Raw genomic sequence first — 18,805 nt, forward strand, 5'->3', positions numbered from 1 at the left:
TGGAGATCTGGAAAACACTTGGGTTTGAGCTGATAAATGTAGATATCATGCATAAAATGACGACCTTCAATAATAATCTATAGTCAATGGCATCTGTCATTAAAATCTATCATCATCAATGGGGGTCACCATTGACCAGAAACTTAACTGGTTCAGCCCGAACAAATATTGGGGCCACAAGAGCAGGCGAGAGGTTAGAAATCCTATGGCAAGTGGTTAACCTCCCAGCTTCTCAAAGCCTTGAACCATTTACAAATCACAAGCCACAAGTCACAAGTGTGATGCAATGCTGTCCATGCACCAGAATCACTACAGTTCAATAACGTTCAGTAACCTCATCACTATCTGGAACAAAGCAGCCTAGTTGACTAGCATCTATCTCGCAGCTTAAAAGAACACTCCCTCCATCTTTAGCACAACATGCATCTTAGTAACTCACCCAAGGCTTTTTTAAAGTAACCCTCAAACCTATAAGTTCCACTGCACGGAAAGATCTAAATCTGTAAACTTGGCTCCAAATCAAACCTCACCCTGATGTATACAGTCATTTCTTCATTAGCACTGGGTCTAAATCTTGCCGTTCTCTGTCTAATCCCACCATAGCAGCACCATTACCACATAGACTGCAGTGAGTCAAGGCAACACCTTAACACTTTAGCATGTAACAACTAAAACCTGACACCTAGATCTTACAGTTACACAAGGAACAATTGCTGAACATCTGTCTAGTTTTTTCATCTACCTTTCCCATCACTCCAGCTAACTACAGTATCCTCATCATTGACCAGGCTCCAGTGTCATCACTGACTGAACTGAGATCAGCTGATAGTGTACTAAGACCCAATGGGTCCATGTGGATAAGTACCAGTTAGGCAGTGTGTGCATTGACATGGGGTAGCTAATCATCATTTTCCAAAAGTGAATGCTCAGGTATGCATTTACCACGTGCCCACAATAGGCTTAAAACAGTCGCACCTCTCCCTGCTTCAATCTGAGGTTCCCACCTGTTTTAAGAAGACCACTATCATCTCGGTACCTAAGAAAAACAAGGTAACGTGACTTAATGACTACCAACGTGGCTCTGACATCCACCATCATGAAGTGCTTCAAGAGGCTGGTCATGGCATGCATCAACTCCAGCCTCCCAGAAAACCTTGACCCATTGCAATTTGCCTACCGCCGAAATAGGTCTACAGTGGACACTATCTCCCTGACCCTACACTCATCTCTGGAGCATCTGGACAGTAAAGACCCCTACATTAGACTACTGTTTATTGATTACAGCTCTGCCTTCAATACTGTAATTCCAAGCAAACTCATTACCAAACTCGAGACCTGAGACTCAACGCCTCCCTTTGCAACCGATCCTTGACTTCCTGACTAACAGACCGCAATCAGTAAGGATAGGCAGCAACATCTCCAGCACAATTATTCTCAACACTGGTGCCCCACAAGGCTGCGTCCTCAGCCCTCTACTCCCTATACACTCATGACTGCGTGGCCAGATTCTGCTCTAACTCCATCTACAAGTTTGCAGATGATACCACCGTAGTGGGCCGTATCTCAAATAACGATGAGTCAGAGTACAGGAAGGAGATAGAGAGCTAAGTAACATGGTGTCATGGCAACAACCTTTCCCTCAATGTCAGCAAAACAAGACAGCTGGTCATTGACTTCAGGAAAGGGGGCAGTGCACATGCACCTGTCTACATCAATGGTGCTGAGGTCGAGAGGGTTGAGAGCTTCAAGTTCCTAGGAGTGAACATCACCAATAGCCTGTTCTGGTCCAACCACGTAGATGCCATGGCCAAGAAAGCCCACCAATGCCTTTACTTCCTCGGGAGGCTAAAGAAATTTGGCATGTCCCCTTTGACACACACCAACTTTTATTGATGCACCATAGAAAGCATCCTATCTGGATGCATCATGGCTTGGTATGGCAACTGCTCTACCCAGGACTGCAAGAAACTGCAGAGAATTGTCATAACCGCCCAACGCATCACGGAAACCAGCTTACCCTCCATGGACTCTGTCTATACCTCTCGCTGCCTTGGTGAAGCAGCCAGCATAATCAAAGACCCCACCCACCCGGGACATTCTCTCTTCTCCCATCAGGCAGAAGATACAGGAGCCTGAGGGCACAGACCACCATGCTCGAGGACAGTTTCTATCCTGCTGTTATAAGACTACTGAATGGTTCCCTTATATGATGAGATGGATTCTTGACCTCACAATCTACCTTGTTATGACCTTGCACCTTATTGTCTACCTGCAATGCACTTCCCTGTAGCTGTTACATTTTATTCTGTATTCTATTATTGTTTTTACTCTGTACTACCTCAATGCACTGTGTAATGAATTGACCTATATGGACAGTATGCAAGACAAGTTTTTCACTGTACAAGTGGCAATAATAAACCAATACCAATTTCAGCACTTCACTAGCCAATTTTGTTACAGTGTTTAGAGAAGAAGAGATTTTACCTGCTTAACTGCTTCCATCGGCGAAAAAAATCTTTAGCTGACATATCTGTGGGCTGGAAAAATTTATTCACTGTAATGGGAAGCTTGACAGAGATATTTTGAAGATCTCTACCATATCTGTTATAAAAGAAACCAGAACAAGAAAGTGAAATAGCAAATACTGCTGCAATTCTTTCAACAACAACACCTGCAACTATCCCCATTGAAACATAAGACGTATACCTGAACTGAACATTGAGAACTGGTACAATGGCAAAGTCGGAGATGCACTCGATGTTTAACACCTGTTGAACCTGGGCCCCACCTTCAAGAATGGGATCCACAGGCTTGGTTTGAATACTCAGTTGTGCAAAAATAGTTAAGGACATGATCCTGTAATTATTCACCGAGATGATTGCAAACGTCTGTTTAACACCAGTAAACTTCAGTGCACTGATCTTTTCACTGGACCGTGGAAGAAATTAAACAAATTTTCCCCTCAGGGTAAGTAAAGATTGTGGTCTCTCCCAATGCAACATAGACCTGCCAACCACTACCTATCACAGAGCCCTTGCTTGTCCATACCACCAAAGTCAAAGACCATGTACAGGCAACTCAGTCTCAATGATTGTATTTGGTTTTCTTACCCAAGGATGTATACTTGACTGTGTGTTTCAGTGCAGTCTAAACATTTGACTTCCCCTTTATAGAAATCTTCTTCATTGTGATTCTTACTTGTCTTAGAAAGAACATATTAACCAACTGTTCTGTTAGAAGGCATCAATACCAAAGTAAAAACAACAAATGCTGGACACAATCAGTAGATCAGGCAGCATTGCTTAAAGGTCTCTGACTACAAACATTATCTCTGTCTCCAGAAGTTTTTATTTCATATTTCCAGCATTCACATTATTTAGCTTATGTGCCAGGAACTGGGGACAGTGCAGCTTGTCTTAGTAAATAAAGTCATGGCCTGTCCAACCTCTCCCTATAACTCAGTCCCTCAAGTCCTCACAATATCCTTGTAAATCTTTTCTGCACTCTTTCCAGTTTAAATAACATCTTTCTTAGAGTAAGGCGACCAAAACTGAACACAATGACCTCCAAACTTTTATACTCAATGCCCTGACTTATGAAGACCAGTATGTCCTGGGTAATGCAGTATAGAATACATTTTGAGGGGAGAGACAGACAATAGGGGCCATACCAAGTTTTGTAAGTGGCAGTTCCTACCGGAATCTTGTGCCTGTCAGTCTACATTATTTGGTCAGAACTAGGACATCCACCTACAATTATTGGAAATTCAGATAATATACAGCTGACTTAAATGGAAACAACCACTTTCTGTACATAACAGTGTATAAATAGAAAGGGTCTGCAAAGCCATTCATTACTCCAGGCTTGGCTTTCAAGCATTGATTTTCACACAAAGGATATGAGCTGGAAGATTTTCAGGACAGATGACTACTGAGGTAAAACTGCTGAACTGATCAGAAGTTTTGTTTCCATAAAAGACGTACATTCGACCTGCAGACAGTAAGAGTGGTGATGTTAGCACACGTACCACAAACCCCTCGCTCCCCAATCAAGTTTGCACCAAGTTATAACGAGCTCACCACACTTCATGACTCTTTGTTCAACCGTTCTGTCAAAATACACCTGCTGCTAGGGCACAAAACATTTCCAGGACACCCATTAAAATACTGCAGCAATTCAGTAATGTTATGTCTTCAGCATAGGGAACTGGACAGGGACTTAATGACTTAATCTAGTCATCATGTAGAATTAGTGGATACCTCACTTGAAGCAGCTAGCAGCTGAGGTACAATTATTAGCGGAAGCAGTCTACTTAAATTGTAGGTACTATTTTACGCATCCAGTAGTAAACCTTACATTTTCTCTTTTTTAATGTCAATTCTTTCCCCTCACAAGTTCTGGGCACATAGTTCCATGAACATAAACAGCCATCTGTTCCAAACAAACATAGACAGTGTATGGTGGTGGGATACTGACAACTGATACTCAACCCAGTCTCGTCATGACATCTATGAACTGCTACTTCCAGTTTCATTTGCAGTACAAGCAATGAGAAGCCAAGCCACTTTGCCTGCATGTCTGGCCCAAAGACAATGGCGACGTACCCTGTCTACTGCCTCCGCTGGAAACCGACAGCCTACAACAAACTCAGTGAGAAGTGGGAATTTCCAGCACCTTTACAGACAGGCATCCCAATTTCTGCGTGAAAATGTCTTTCCTCACAGCACTCCAAGTTCATCACGTCTGTCCTCTGGTCCTTGACCCTTCCAACAAGGGAAACAGCGTTTCTTTATTCACTTTGTCTAGACTCTTCCTTATTTTGAAGGCACAAGAGATTCTGCAGATGCTGGAATCTGGAGCAACACACACAAAATACTGGAGGAACTCAGCAGGTCAGGACATTTCGGGTCGAGACCCTTCATCAGGATTCAATGTCCAGTGCTTCACCAGTCCTGAAGAAGTCTCAACCCGAAACGTCGACTGTTTATTTCCCTCCATAGATGCTGCCTGACCTGCTGAGTTCCTCCAGCAATTTGTGTGCGTTGTTCCTTATTTTGAACATCTTTATCAAATCATCTCTCGTTTTAACTAATGGTAGGCCTAACAGCAAGGAGCAGCAGTGGTAGGTTTAGCGGCAACAGTTTAAAAAGGCAGGGTCCATGTAAGAGAGCATATAAAAGGGAGGTGTTCTAGCAGGGGTGGCCATTTTGAGAGGGGCTGTCTTGATGTGGAAGTGATGCCATTGAGGTCAAAGTGTGGGCTTTGATTAACGTGGGTGACTAGGGTGTGTAGTGACAAGGTAAGATACTTTTTCTTCTATTGTACTGTCTTGGTTGAAGGGAGTAGTCATAAAGGATATGGAGATGAGGGTAGTGGTCTGCTCCTCCTGAGGATGTGGGAGATTGGGGACATTCCCAACGTTCCTGGTGACTACACCTGCAGGAAGTGTGTCCAGCTGCAGCTCCTGTCTGACCACATGGAGCAGCTAGAGCTGGGGATGGACTCACTATGGAGTATCCAAGATGTAGAAAATGCAGTAGATGGTATGTTCAGTGAGCAGGTCACTCCACAGGTATAGAAAAAGAGATGGGGACCACCAGAAAGGACATGACTGGACCTTACCTTGGGGAATGTAGCTGGTCAAGTGGAAGGAGTGTTAGTGGGAGAGCATTGTGGAAATAGTGACCATAATTCAGTATATTTTAAAGTGGTTATGCAAAAGGATAGGGATGGACCAGCAATAAAGATCTTAAATTGGGGGAAGGCCAATTTCATTAACATAAGGGAAGATCTGGCAAAGGTAGACTGGGAACATCTACTTGCAGGTAAGTCTACATATGCACTGTGGGAGGCATCCTGTAAGGATAAAAGCCAAGGGTAACAAGTACAGGGAACCCTGGATGTTGAGGGATATTTAGGGTTGGATAGAAAGGAAATATATGACTGTATTAGGGAACTAATGACATGGGATGCCCATGAAGAGCATAAAAAGTGTAGGGAGGTGCTTAAAAAGGAAATTATTAAGGCTGGGAGGGTCACACAAAAAAAAATCACTGGCAGATGAGTTTAAGGTAAATCCAAAACCGTCTTAGAAGTATATTAAGGGCAAAAGAGTAACCTGGGAAAAAGTAGGGTACATTAGCGACAACATGGGCAATCTGTGAGTGGAGCCAGGAGGTATAGGTGAGGTCCTCAATGAATACTTTCCATTGATATTCATGAAGGAAAAAGACTTTGTGGTTGGAGAATTCAGTGAAGGGTTAGGTGAAAGGTAGTGCAAGTCTCCATAATAAAGAGATGGTATTTAATGCTTTGGCAGGCTTAAATGTGGATAAATACACAGGAAAAGGCAGGATTCATCTTAGCCCACTACGGTAGGCAAGGGGTGAGATTGCTGGGGCTCTGGCTGAGGTTTTTAAATCTTCGCTGGACACATGTGAGGTACCAGATGACTGGAGGGCAGCAAACGTGGTCCTCTTTTCAAGAAATGCAGCAGGGAAAAGCCTGGTAACCATGAACCTGAGAGCCTAACATCAGCAGTAGGAAAAATACTGGATTAATGATAACTTGGAAAGGAAGGGACCGTCTGACCAATTTGATTGAATTCTTCAAAGAGGTAAGAAAGTGTATCAATGAGGGCAGGACAATAGACGTGACTTACATGGACTTTAGTAAGGCCTTTGACAAAGTCCCACATGGGAGACTGGTTTAAAATGTTTGGGCCCATGTGATTCAGGTCAAGTTGGCAAACTGGATTCAATATTGGCTTGGCAATAGGACTCAGAGGGTGATAGTAGAGGGTTTTTCTGCAACTGGATGCCTGTGATCAGTGATGTTCTACAGGGACTGGTGCTGGGACCCTTGCTGTTTGTAATATACGTGAGTGACTTGGAGGTGGATGTGGAAGACAAGCTCAGTATGTTTGTGGATGACATGAAGATTAACAGAGTAGTTGACAGTGTGGAAGGTAGTCTTAGACTACAGAGAGATAGCAACGTGTTGTTGAAATGTACTGAAAAATGGCAAATGGATTTTAATCTAGACTAATGTGAGGTGATGCATTTTAAGAATACTAATGGTTCTGGGACATACAGCATGAACGGTAGAGTCTTAGGGAATATTAAGGAACAGAGGAACCATTGTCCACAAGTCCATAGATCCTTGAAGGAGGCAATGCAGGTAGATAACGTGATTAAGAAGACAGATGGGATACTGGCCTTCATTAGTCAGGGCATTGAACATAGAAGTAGGGAGATTATGCTCCAACTTTTTAAAATTTTGGTTATACAGTACCTCAGCTGCAGTGCTACGTGCAGTTCTGGTCACAGTGCTATAGGAAAGATGCAATAGCACTGGAGAGGGTGCAGAGGAGTTTCACCAGGATGTTGCCTGGGACAGAGCAGTTCAGTTATGAGGAGAGAGTGGAGAAACTGGGTCTGTCTTCCCTGGAGTGGAGGAGGTTAAGAGGGGACATGATACAGGTACAATTACAATGCTTAAAAGACATTTGGAGAGGTACATGGATAGGAAAGGTTTAGAGGGACATGGGCCAAATGCAGGCAGATGGGACTTGCTTAGATGGGCATTTTGGTCAACATGGATGAGATGGGCTGAAGGGCCTATTTCCATGCTGAATAATTCTTTAGAGTCAAAGGAATATAAAATTACGAGAGATATAAATAGGGTAGACTGCAGGAAAGATATCCCATATTAGAGTCAGACAAAACTAGAAGACATAGATTTGAGGTAAGAGATTTAGATGGGATCTGAGGGAGACCTCCTTCACCCAGAGAGTGGCGAGTACCTGAAATGCGCTGCCTGAGAGAGCGGTTGAAGCTGGGTCACAGACAGCATTTAAGATGAGCATGAGGAATAGGAGGCTATGGACCAAGTGATGGGAGATGGGATTAATATGAAAGGGTGCTCACTGGTTGTCATGGATGAGTTGGGCCGAATGTCCTGTTTCTATGCTGTATGATGCTATGATTCTACCTTCAGCTCTCAGAAAAACATTGTAGCCTCTCCAGTCTATCGGCATGGCACTAGTCCCTCATCCCCAGGAACATGCTGCTGTCTATCATGCGTTGGGCCTTCACATCCCCCTACAGTGTAGTGAATTGGCTGTAATATCCTAATGATGACATTAGCCACCTCAGAACCCACAAAACTAGAGTGAAAGGAAGCCACCTTTTCTCCCAAGTGAATGCCTAACAATAAAGACCACAATGCTTCCTTTTTAAAGCACTTTTACAAATTATCCTGCCACCCCAAAGATTTATGCACAGTCGCACTCAAACATCACCAGAAACTGCTAACAGCGCTGACCCATATGTACCACATAGTCACCGATTTCTTGGATAAAAAACGAGATGATAATGAACCGAAAAGGCCACAAACCAAAATAATTCAAAAAGAATGCACAGACCATCAGCACCTGACTAACATCTCAAGTTGCTCCTCCAAAGCACTTCCTGAGCTTACCTACTTACTACAACTCAGAAAGAGACCATTCAGTCCATTGGGTCAATATTGGCACCCAGCAAAGTAATCCCATCAGTTCCGTGAGCACACTCCTTATTTCCCTGTAGCTCTACAACTTCACCTCTCTCACATGCCCACCAACTCCCCTTTGCCACTACATTTACGACAGCCAATTAACCTGCCAGCACACCTTTGGGAGGAAACCAGAGCACCAGGCAGAAACCCACATGGTCACAGGGAGAACGCACAAACTCCACACAGCACCAGAGGTCAGGATCAAACCCAGTTCTCTGGAGCCATGAGGCTGCAACACTAACTGCTGCACAGCTATGTTGAGCAGTGTTGAAGGGCTTACCAGTCACTTTCTTTAGATGTTGTTGAATCTGGCATGCAATTCCACTCAAAGCACGCAGAAAAACGGAATACGGCATGGAAAATCCTTAAAATATCCGCAGGGTGCACTATGAGGGGAGCAGGGGAAGGGTGGATATTGGGGAAGAGAAAAAAGGGGAGAAAAACAGACTTACCCAAGTTTTGTCTGAACTCAGATCTCAGACCAATCTGTAAAAGTTGGTTCTCAAACAAGACACCGCTATTTTTACAAACAAACCTGAAAAATAGAAAGAGAGTGGGAAGGGACAGAGAAATAGAGTATGCACAGGAACAAATCTCCTTCCTTATCTAAGTGTTTTATTGGAAAATTGTGAATTCTAGAAAGGACACGTGATCAGACTGACTGATCCTCACAGGCCTCCAGGTCTGAGTCCTGAGAATGGTGTTGCAAGGCAGAAAACTGCACTGTTTCCCTTCCTTCCTGACTACCAAAACAACGACTTAGATTCTGAACATGGATTCATTTTCTCTAAACCCACCCTCCCCCAAACTTTGCTTGAAGGTGTTGATTGCATCAGGAGGTAGCTCCAGTTTCAGTAGTTGTTAACACTCTTCCGGACCTCAGCCAAAGTAACTGTTCTTCCCAGGAACCTAGACTGGTGTTGTCCAACGTGTTAAGCACTTGTCGTTTGTGACTAATCTTTATCTCAATACAGTGACGATGTTTGCACCAGTTTTGAAAATATGTTCCAAAGGTAGGATAAAACAAAGAAATTGTGAACAGTTTTTTGTGCTTTAATAACTTAAATGTATCTTCAATATATACAGTACTTGCATGAAATATACTTACCCAGGCACAGCTGTATGCAAGGAAGTTCCTACTGAAGAGACTGGATGTGGCTAAAGCACATTAAGTACATTAACTGCAGCAGGCATCAGCAATGAAGCATAGTCACTGAGAGCATTACAGGCAAGGTGGCTTTGCTGGTGTCTGCTGGAAACATAGTGGCACAGTGGTTAGTGTTGCTGCCTTACAACCTCAAAGACCCAGGGTTCAGTCCTAACCTTGAGTACTGTCTGTGTGGAATTTGCACATTCCCTTTGTGACTGCGTGGATTTCCTCTGGGTGCTCTGGTTTCCTCCCACATTCTAAAGACATTGGCTATTGTAAAGGTCCCTGAGTGTAGATGGGTGGCAGGAAAAGCTAAGGGAGGGCATGGAGTTTTAAAATTAATGGGGATGCAAGCATAAGATGGAGTTAGTGTAAGATGAGTGCTTGATGGTTGGTGCAGACATGGTGGGCTAAAGGGCCTGTTTCCATGCTAAACGAGTCTAAGGGAAATTCCAGGACAGAAGTTCCAAATTAACCCATTCAGAAAGAATGTGTGTGATGAGATGCAAGTAACTCTTAACCTACAATCCTAATAATTGAGTGGATAGTCGAGAACCGATACCTCAAAAAATTAGCTTCAGTACCAGGCACATGAGAGGTGATCCCACCGTCTACGTCTGAGAATACGTCCACCAATAAGTCACCTGCAGACTGATGCGAGGGATCTGAATTGACCAGATGAACTGCTCTAAGGTCCAGAAGATCAGAAGATGAGGAATGGGAGGCCTGTAGTAGAAACACACTGAGCATTACAAAAGATCACACAAAATTCACTATTTGAAAAGAGAAACTGGAAAAACTTTCCAGTTGCAAAGTAGTACAATCTACACAGCCAGTTTTAAAAGCTCAGATTTATACAGTGATTTGTCAGAGCTTTGAAATATCTGGAAATGTTGTATATACATTTAATCACCACTACATGAAGGAGACCACATGTACAGAGTAGGATCAGATAATCAAATTACTGAACGACTAAATAATCTACTTTCAGCAATTTTGAATAAGGGAGAAACGTTGGCCATCAAACAATAAGAAGTCTCTGCAGCGCTTCAAAGGGGGTCTGTAACAAATACCTGGACCGCATAAGTAGGCAGCTGGGGGGGGGGGGGGGGGGGGGTGGCCAAAAGATGGGCTCTCGGACTGTGTACTACTCCTAACAGCTCAGAACCTGTGAGGTGGTTTGAACCCTCAACCATCAGATTCAAGATTGCTTCCTACTTGAGGAATATCAGTTATTTCCAAAAGCCAGCAAACAAAGCAAGCAAGACACATCACATGGCCAAGACCACTGTTAGTAGTACAAATTACAGTCCCCCCCCCAAAATAACTTTAGAAGGGCAGTACAGAGCCAGACAGGTTTTTCCAGTTCTAATGAAAAGTCATCGATCTGAAACAATAATTCTCATTCTCTTTCCTGACCTGCCGAATATCTCCGACATTCATGTTTTTGTTTCAGAGGGCCAGGCAGTTTGTGTGAGAGTCAGTCTGACAAATCCAAACCAGTCAACCAGGTTTCTGCAAAATTCATGCAGACACAAAACTTAAAGAGAACCTCAAAAGAGTCCAGATGTACTCCTGGGTAAAGAAATGGTGAAGCTAATGAGAGAGGGGTGTTCCTGTGAGGGCTGGGGCGAGGTCTGTTCATAGCAGCCAACTGCAGAGTCAGGAGCTCATGAGATCGAGGCTGGGGGTTGTTCTAATGGAACAAACAAAACAATTAAAACGTGAGCCACAAGCATTAGTAGGGAAAAGTCAACTTTACAAGACTTCAAAAGAGCCGAGAAATTAATATACAACCATGTTTATTTCAGATATAGGATAAGCTGTTCTCTTGAACACTCTTGGGCCAGATGCAGCAAAGTTAGAGACTGAGGAAAGCTCCCTTCAAACTGCCTCAACAATATTTATCAGCCAGATTCAGAAGCGTAGCTGCAACCCCAACATTATAAGCTTTTATTTTCATTCAGCCATTCCACTCTCGGGTTTCTTCATGGAATCACAGAATGGTTACAGCAGGAAGGAGCTCATTAAAAAAGGTGCAGGAGAAGATCATTCAGCCTCGCCTGCTGTTCCACTGTTCCATAAGGTCATGCCTCATGTCTTACATCAGTGCCACTTTCCTGTGTTAATCTCATTTCCCTTGATCCATTTAATATCTAAAAGTCTTTCAGTTATTTGACCTGTTGAGACCACCAGCTAGCCTTCAGCCCAAAGTCCTGTAATTCTTCTTGTTCATATATTTATCTAGCTCCTTTCTGAATGGTACTATTGAGTCTTCCTCCACTACTACTCCAGGCTATGTATACCAAACCCCATCTAAGTGTTATGTAAAAAAATCCTTGTGTCACTTTGGTTCTCTTCCCACTCACCTTCATTTCCCTTGTTCTTGACTCCTCCACCAACAGTTTTTCTCCACGTCGTCTGTCAATAGCTTTAATGATTTTAAAAACACCTCTAATTAATCCGCTTGCAGCTTCCTCTATTCCAAGAAGAAGAATTCCAGCTTTGCAGTCTATCCACATCACTCATTCCTGGAATCATTTTGGTAAACCTCTTCAGCACCCACCCCAAAATTTCTCGATCCTTCCTACAAAAATGTAACACCACTTTTTTCATTGTTAAGTTCCATCTGTCTTCAAGCTGCCCATTGCATCAACCTGTCTATACCTCCTTGAAGTCTATTACTATCCCCCTCAAGGTTAACTCCATTCCCAGGTTTCTGCCATCTGTAAATTTGGAAATTGCACCCTGTACAACCAAGTTTAATTTTTTTCAAGTTTTAGGGTCTGGGTGTTGTTGAAAGGCCAGCATTTATTGCTCATCTTTAATTGCCTTTGCAAAGGTGGTGGTGAGCTGTCTTCTTGAACCTCTACAGCAGGTTCAAACTGCTATTGGGGAGGGAGTACCAGGATTTAGACCCAGCAATGATGAAGGAACAGCAATATATTACCAAGTCAGGAGGGTTTGCAGCTTGGAGAATTCAAGTTGGTAGTGTTTCCATATGTCTGAAGCCTTTACCCTTGTTGATCGTGGCGGTTTTGGGTTTGGGAGGTGCTGTCAGAGGAGATTGCATGTGTAACTTCAGTGTATTTGTAGAAGGTACACACTGCAGCCATGAAGTGCTGGTAATGGAGGGAATGAATATTCAGTGCAGTGGATGGGGTAGCAATGATAGGCTGCTTTGCCCTGGAGAGTATCAAGTCGTTATGTGCTGTTGAAGTCTCATCTATGCAGCCAAGTGAAGGGCATTCCATCATATTTCTGATTTGTGCCTTGTAGATGATACTTAGAGGTGTCAGAAAATAAGTGACTTGTTGCCCAACCTCTGACCTGCTCTTGTAGCCACTGTATTTCAGTGGCTGGTTCAGTGAGTTTTTGGTTAATAGTAACCCTCTCTTCCCCAGAAGGTTGTGGAAGTTAGATTATTAGAAGTACTTAAGGTGAAGTAGCTAAATTTTTGAAAGATCGGGGAATTGAGGTGTATAGGGAACTGGCATAGAAAAGGAGTTGAGGTCAGCATATATCAGCCATGATCATACAGAATGGCGGGGCAGGCTTGAAGGGCCGAGTGGCCTATGGAATAAAAGGGGTGGTAGTTGCATGGATAGAAAATTAGCTCAGTAGACAAAGAACATTAGTTATGAGTTGTTTAATGGATTGGAGTTGGATTGTTTGATGGATCTCAGTCTCCTTCTGAGACTGGGCTGAAAACCATGTTTATATTAAGACAAATGGTGGTTCCAGCTCTTAACATGGGGGGGAGTTCCACTATACACTACCCTCCAATCCATTAAACAACTCATAACTAATGTTCTTTGTCTACTGAGCTAATTTTCTATCCATGCAACTACCACCCCTTTTATTCCACAGTCTTTATCTTAACGCCGAGCCGATCCTGTGACATCTTATCAAATGATTCTTGGAAGTCTGGATATAATTAATCAGCCACATTTCCCTCATCAACTCCATTTGTCACTCATCAAAAAACTCTATCAACTTAGCTAGACAAGATTTGCCATTATCAAGTCCACACTGTCTTTCTCTAATACATCCACATTGTTAATTCTGTTCCTGATAACTTGTTGTAGAATTTTTCCCATCACCGAGGTTAAACTGACTGGTGTCGTTGTTGGATTTACTCAGACACTGTTCGAACAAGGGTGTAATATTTGCATTTTTTTCAGTCCTCAGACACCACCCCCGAACTTCCTTTCAGCACATCAGACAAGATTCTTGTTCATGAATTTGTAGTCCACAGCTCCACAACACAGTACTGGCAAGGCTAAAATTAACTTCACACAATATGAGAGATAAAAGTTCTTCTTTATCAATGCAGGATGGATTCAGTGCCAAGTTGGAGGTGTCAGGGGATGCTGTACGTTGTATCATGTTACCAAAAAATAAGTCAAAAAATACCCACTATTCTCTTCTATTTTTTCTATCCTTTAACTTATCTTCGATCAATGACAATATTCTATCCCCAATCCCGTTAGGACTTGTTTTGTACAATAACTTGTGACACCTTAACTGAATGCCTTTTGAAAATCAAAACGTACTGCATCTATTATCCCTCATCAATCTTGTTCCACAATTCAATACGATCCTGATTCTCCCTGACCTCAACTCCACTTTCCTGCACTCTCTTAGTTCCTGCACTCCTCAATTCCCCTAAATTTCAGAAATCTATTAACATACTCAACAATTTAGCATCTGCCCTCTCTGGGGCAGGGAATTCCTAAAATGTGCACCCCTTTGCGTGAAGAAATTAATCTACTCTTCAGTGACCAACGCCTTACCACGAGGCTAGGACTCTCAGATCTAGACCCGCTAACCAATAGAAATACTCTCAATGCCCCTGTTAAACCCCTTGAAAGTGAATAGGTTTCAATAAGAATACCTCATTTTTAAATCCAGAGAATACAAGCCTATTCTATTCCATCTCTTTGCCTGCTTGTCCCAGTAGTTAATTTGACGAGCCTCTAATTGCAGTGCTTTTTAAGTTAAATATATCCTTCTTCACAAAAGAGACTAAAACTGGTCACAGGACTCCACTGCTGCAGTATCAGCAAAGTACTATATAGCTGCAACAAGACTTCTACACTCTGTTGCTTCACCTCATTTGCCTTCCTAATTGCATCATATATCAGCACGTTAGCTTTCTGCGATTTACAAATCCATGCACAACGTTTTTGATCTTATAAAAATATTCTGTTTGCTATTCTTCCTATCAAAGGGCATAACTTTACACACTCTCCACCTCAATCTCTCAGTCAACCTGTTTACATTCTTCTACATCCTCCTTACAGATAAATTTCCTTATTTTGCATTGTTTTGTCAAATTAAGTGGGCTATAGCTTGAAGGATTCAACAGGCTAGATATAGGTTAGATGTGTTCCAGAGCTAAAAGGTCCATAGTCCATGGGTTGGAGTCTCTGGGGCATTTAGGACTGAAGTGAGAAGAAAGTTGATCGATTTCTGGATATTAAAGGAATCAAGGTTTATGTGGATAGGGAAGGGAAACAGCATTGAGGTGGATCAGCCATGATCTTGTTGAATGGTTGAGCAAGTGGGAAGAGCTGAACAGTCTACTCTTGCTCCTATTTCTTCTCATAGTTCAGAAAATTTCTATTTGAATCAGATGCCAGAACACTATGACAGACTGTTGATATTACCACATTGACAACATACCAGGCTCCTATTTGCTACATTGGGTTCAGAGCCAGCATTGACATCAGAACTACGCTCCTTTTTAGCTTCTTCAAGGTCAGTTAGAGGGCTGGATCCCTTCTTCTTTTTCAGCTTAGTAAGTATTGAAGATTCTCTCTCAGGGAATGGTGGCATCTCCTCCAATACAGTAGCCTAGCAGCAAACAGACCAGTCAGCCGATGAGAGTCAAAATCTGCAAATTTACCCAAATTACTGCAAATACATGGTAAAGTCAGTAAACGTTAGATATCAGAATCAGGTTTATTCTCACTTACACATGACATGAAATTTGTTGTTTTGAGGCAGCTGTACAGTGGAAAGACATAAAAATCTATAAATTACAAAAATAAATAGTGCAAAAAAAAGGAATAATAAGGTAGTGTTCATGGGTTCATGGACCATTCAAATGGCGGAGGGGAAGAAGCCGTTCCTGAATTGTTGAGTTTGGGTCTTCAGACTTCTATACCTCCTACCTGATGGTAGTAACGAGAAAAGGGCATGTCCCAGATGGTGAGGGTCCTCAATGATGGACCCTTAATAATGAAGGTTACCAATCAGTAACCTTTGCATTGAGATCTGAATCCTCTCAGGCGGACATTACATCAAGTTCAATAAACCACAGATCACTGCTTCAAGCCAAAACTGTGCTGAAACAGAAACTGACGCACCACATTTGGCTTCAACCTATGGACCTTGATTATTACTCAGTGCCTCCTGTTTAAACGTTTTTGATGATTACAAAACCCATCTCTTCCACTCGATCCATTCCTCCAACTTCAGCCCATGTCCCCATGAATTACTCCAACTTTTATTCAAAACTCAAATCAAAACTACCATTGCTCATTCTTTGCTCTCTGGTACTCCATCCCAAGTTTCAGTACCAATTCCCAACATTACCTTCCTCTGGCTCCCACTGCAAGCTCCATCAGTTCCCTCCTTCCTACTGTGCTCCAGCACAGCCCCAGGCCCTTTGAATCAACAGGGAATCTGAACTTAGATTCAGAAGCAGTGGTAGACCATTCTGCCCCTCATGCTTTCTCTGCCATTCAATAAATTATGTCCGATCTTTGACCGAAGCTGCACTTTACTGCACTAACCCCGTATCCTTTGATTTCCTTAACATCCTAAAATCTATTGATCCCTGACTTGTGCTCATCTTGGCTAGACAATTCCAAAGACCCACCACCTCTGGTTGAAGACTTTTCTCTCATCTCAGTCTTGAATGGCTGACCCCTAATTTTAAGATGGTGACCCCTGGTGCTACACACTCCAGTGAGGGAAAACATCATTCCTGTGTCTACCTTGACATCCCCCATAAGAATTTTGTATGTTTCAGTGAGGTCATCTCCCAGTTCTCTCAACTCAGTATGTTTAATCTCTCCTCACAGGACAAAAAACTACCCTGGGAATCAATCTGGATAACAAAACAATTTTTATTTAGGAATGAAGATGGAAATATGGATCGGACATCAGTGGGAAAAAAACCTTGATAGCAGTGATGATAATTTTCATTCAGGGAAAGGATATGGATAGAGCAAAATATAGTTCTCAACTGGGAATAGACCTATCTTTACAAAACTGAGCAGTGATTTAACAAAAGTGAAGTGGTAACAGATGTTTTAAGGTAACTCAATGCCAGGTAGAGACATTTAATCAGAAGAGAGTGAGCATCTCTATTACTCTTTGGCTCAATATAAGGAACATAAACATTGAAGAACCATTCAAAAAGGAAGAATTAGACCAAGTAATTCCAACCCATCCAACCGAATCTCAATGGTAAGCAAATTGCTGATGAAAACTTCGAGGGACGCTATTAATCATCACTTAGGAAAGCAAAAATAGATAAAATGGAATTGTCAAGGTAAGCTTATATCTGACTAGACTGATTGAGTTTTTAAGGAGGTGACAAGATGGGGTGATGAGAACGCTGTGTTCAATATAACCCACTCAGGTTTCACAAAGCTTTTTGCAAGGTCCCCCATGTGATTCATTGTTATACTGGAATAGCTTAGCTAGGGTGCAGTCAGCCCTGGGTGCAAGACTTCAACACCACAACTGGGATGTTGTCAGGGCCTTTAGCTTTTTCTGTATCCACTGTGGTCAGAATATTTCTTGACTTGGATTGAAGTAAATTGAATTAGCTGACAACTGGTTTCTGTGATGGTGCCAGTCCTCAGAGGGAGGCAAGGTTGGACCATCTCCTCAACACTTCTAGATGAAGTTAAATGACAACTCTTCAGCCTTGAAAATATGAACATAGATTCAAATACACGAATTAGGAGCAGGAGTAAACTACTCAGCCCCTTGAGCTTGCTCCACCATTCAATAAGATCATGGCTGATCTGATTTTAACCTCAGCTCTGCATTTCCATCTACCCTCTTTTCGTCCCCTTGCATTTCACAGTCTATCTAACTCTGCCTTAAAAATATTCAGACTCTGATTCCACCACTTTTTAAGGAAGAGAATTCATGACTCTCAAAGTAAAGTTTTCACTTCATCGTTGCCTTAAAAGGCCAACCTTTTTTTTAAACAGTAATCCCTAGTTCTAGATTCTCCCTCAAGAGGAAACATCTTCTCTATATCCTTTGAAGACCTCTTAGGATTGTGACTTCAACCCACTTTTGTTATTAACAATATCTAAAAGATACTTGGACAGGAAAGGTTTGGAGGGATATGGGCCAAACGCGGGCAAATGGGAATCTTGGTCGGCATGAACCAGTTGGGCCGAAGGGCCCGTTTCAGTGCTGTATGACTCTGTGACAATAACTCATGTTATGGGATCTGCCATTGACTGGTCCTGAAACTTCCTCTTGCTATTAGTTGATTAAATTGTCCACCACCATACATGGCTCGATTAGTAGGAGTGCTGGTTGTCCATCTGATCGCTTGATTCTGTGTTCCTGTGTGGTAAATCTGTAAGGTTAAAATCACTTTCTTTCAGCACTCATGGCATGCTTTTCTACACTCCTCACTGAACCAGGCTTGGCACCTGGCTTGATGGTAAAAGTAATTCAAGAGATATGTCGGCCATGAGATCAGAGATTCCCAGTGCAAACAGTACTTTTGCTGCTAATGGCCTATTTCTTCTTAGGCAGTCCCTCAGGAATAAGGTGGACTAAATTCCACTCTGATTTTGAGAGAACTTAGGTAGCTATTGAAGCCAATGAAAGTCAAAGTGTCTAAGTTCCTGATTTATGATAGTGGAGCAGCATTGTCACTGTCAGTATCCTCCATGAGGGCCCTGAATTTCATAATGTGGAGTGAAATTTGCCTGAGCGTGTTTTTTTTAAATACAGGGCAGCTGTTGTACATCAGTTATCACACAGGCTTCATAGAGCAGGGAGTAAAAAACAAACTGCTGGAGGGACTCAGTGGGTCAGGCAGTGTCTGTA

General features: G+C 42.5%; 1 protein-coding gene across 1 annotated transcript in view; it reads right to left on the bottom strand.

Annotated features, from left to right (window-relative positions):
- Nucleotides 1–18,805, bottom strand: part of LOC127577906 (AP-2 complex subunit alpha-2-like) — a 93,950-nt gene that overhangs the window by 8,524 nt on the left and 66,621 nt on the right. The window contains exons 14-19 of the mRNA XM_052029555.1: nucleotides 15,395–15,565; nucleotides 10,269–10,432; nucleotides 9,009–9,091; nucleotides 3,900–3,990; nucleotides 2,707–2,829; nucleotides 2,485–2,601 (exon numbers count right to left, since the gene is read on the bottom strand). Of these exons, the coding sequence (XP_051885515.1) occupies nucleotides 2,485–2,601; nucleotides 2,707–2,829; nucleotides 3,900–3,990; nucleotides 9,009–9,091; nucleotides 10,269–10,432; nucleotides 15,395–15,565 (749 nt within the window). The remainder of the gene's footprint in view (nucleotides 1–2,484; nucleotides 2,602–2,706; nucleotides 2,830–3,899; nucleotides 3,991–9,008; nucleotides 9,092–10,268; nucleotides 10,433–15,394; nucleotides 15,566–18,805) is intronic.

Source organism: Pristis pectinata, chromosome 14, assembly GCF_009764475.1.
Source record: "Pristis pectinata isolate sPriPec2 chromosome 14, sPriPec2.1.pri, whole genome shotgun sequence".
Classification (NCBI taxonomy): Eukaryota; Metazoa; Chordata; class Chondrichthyes; order Rhinopristiformes; family Pristidae; genus Pristis; species Pristis pectinata.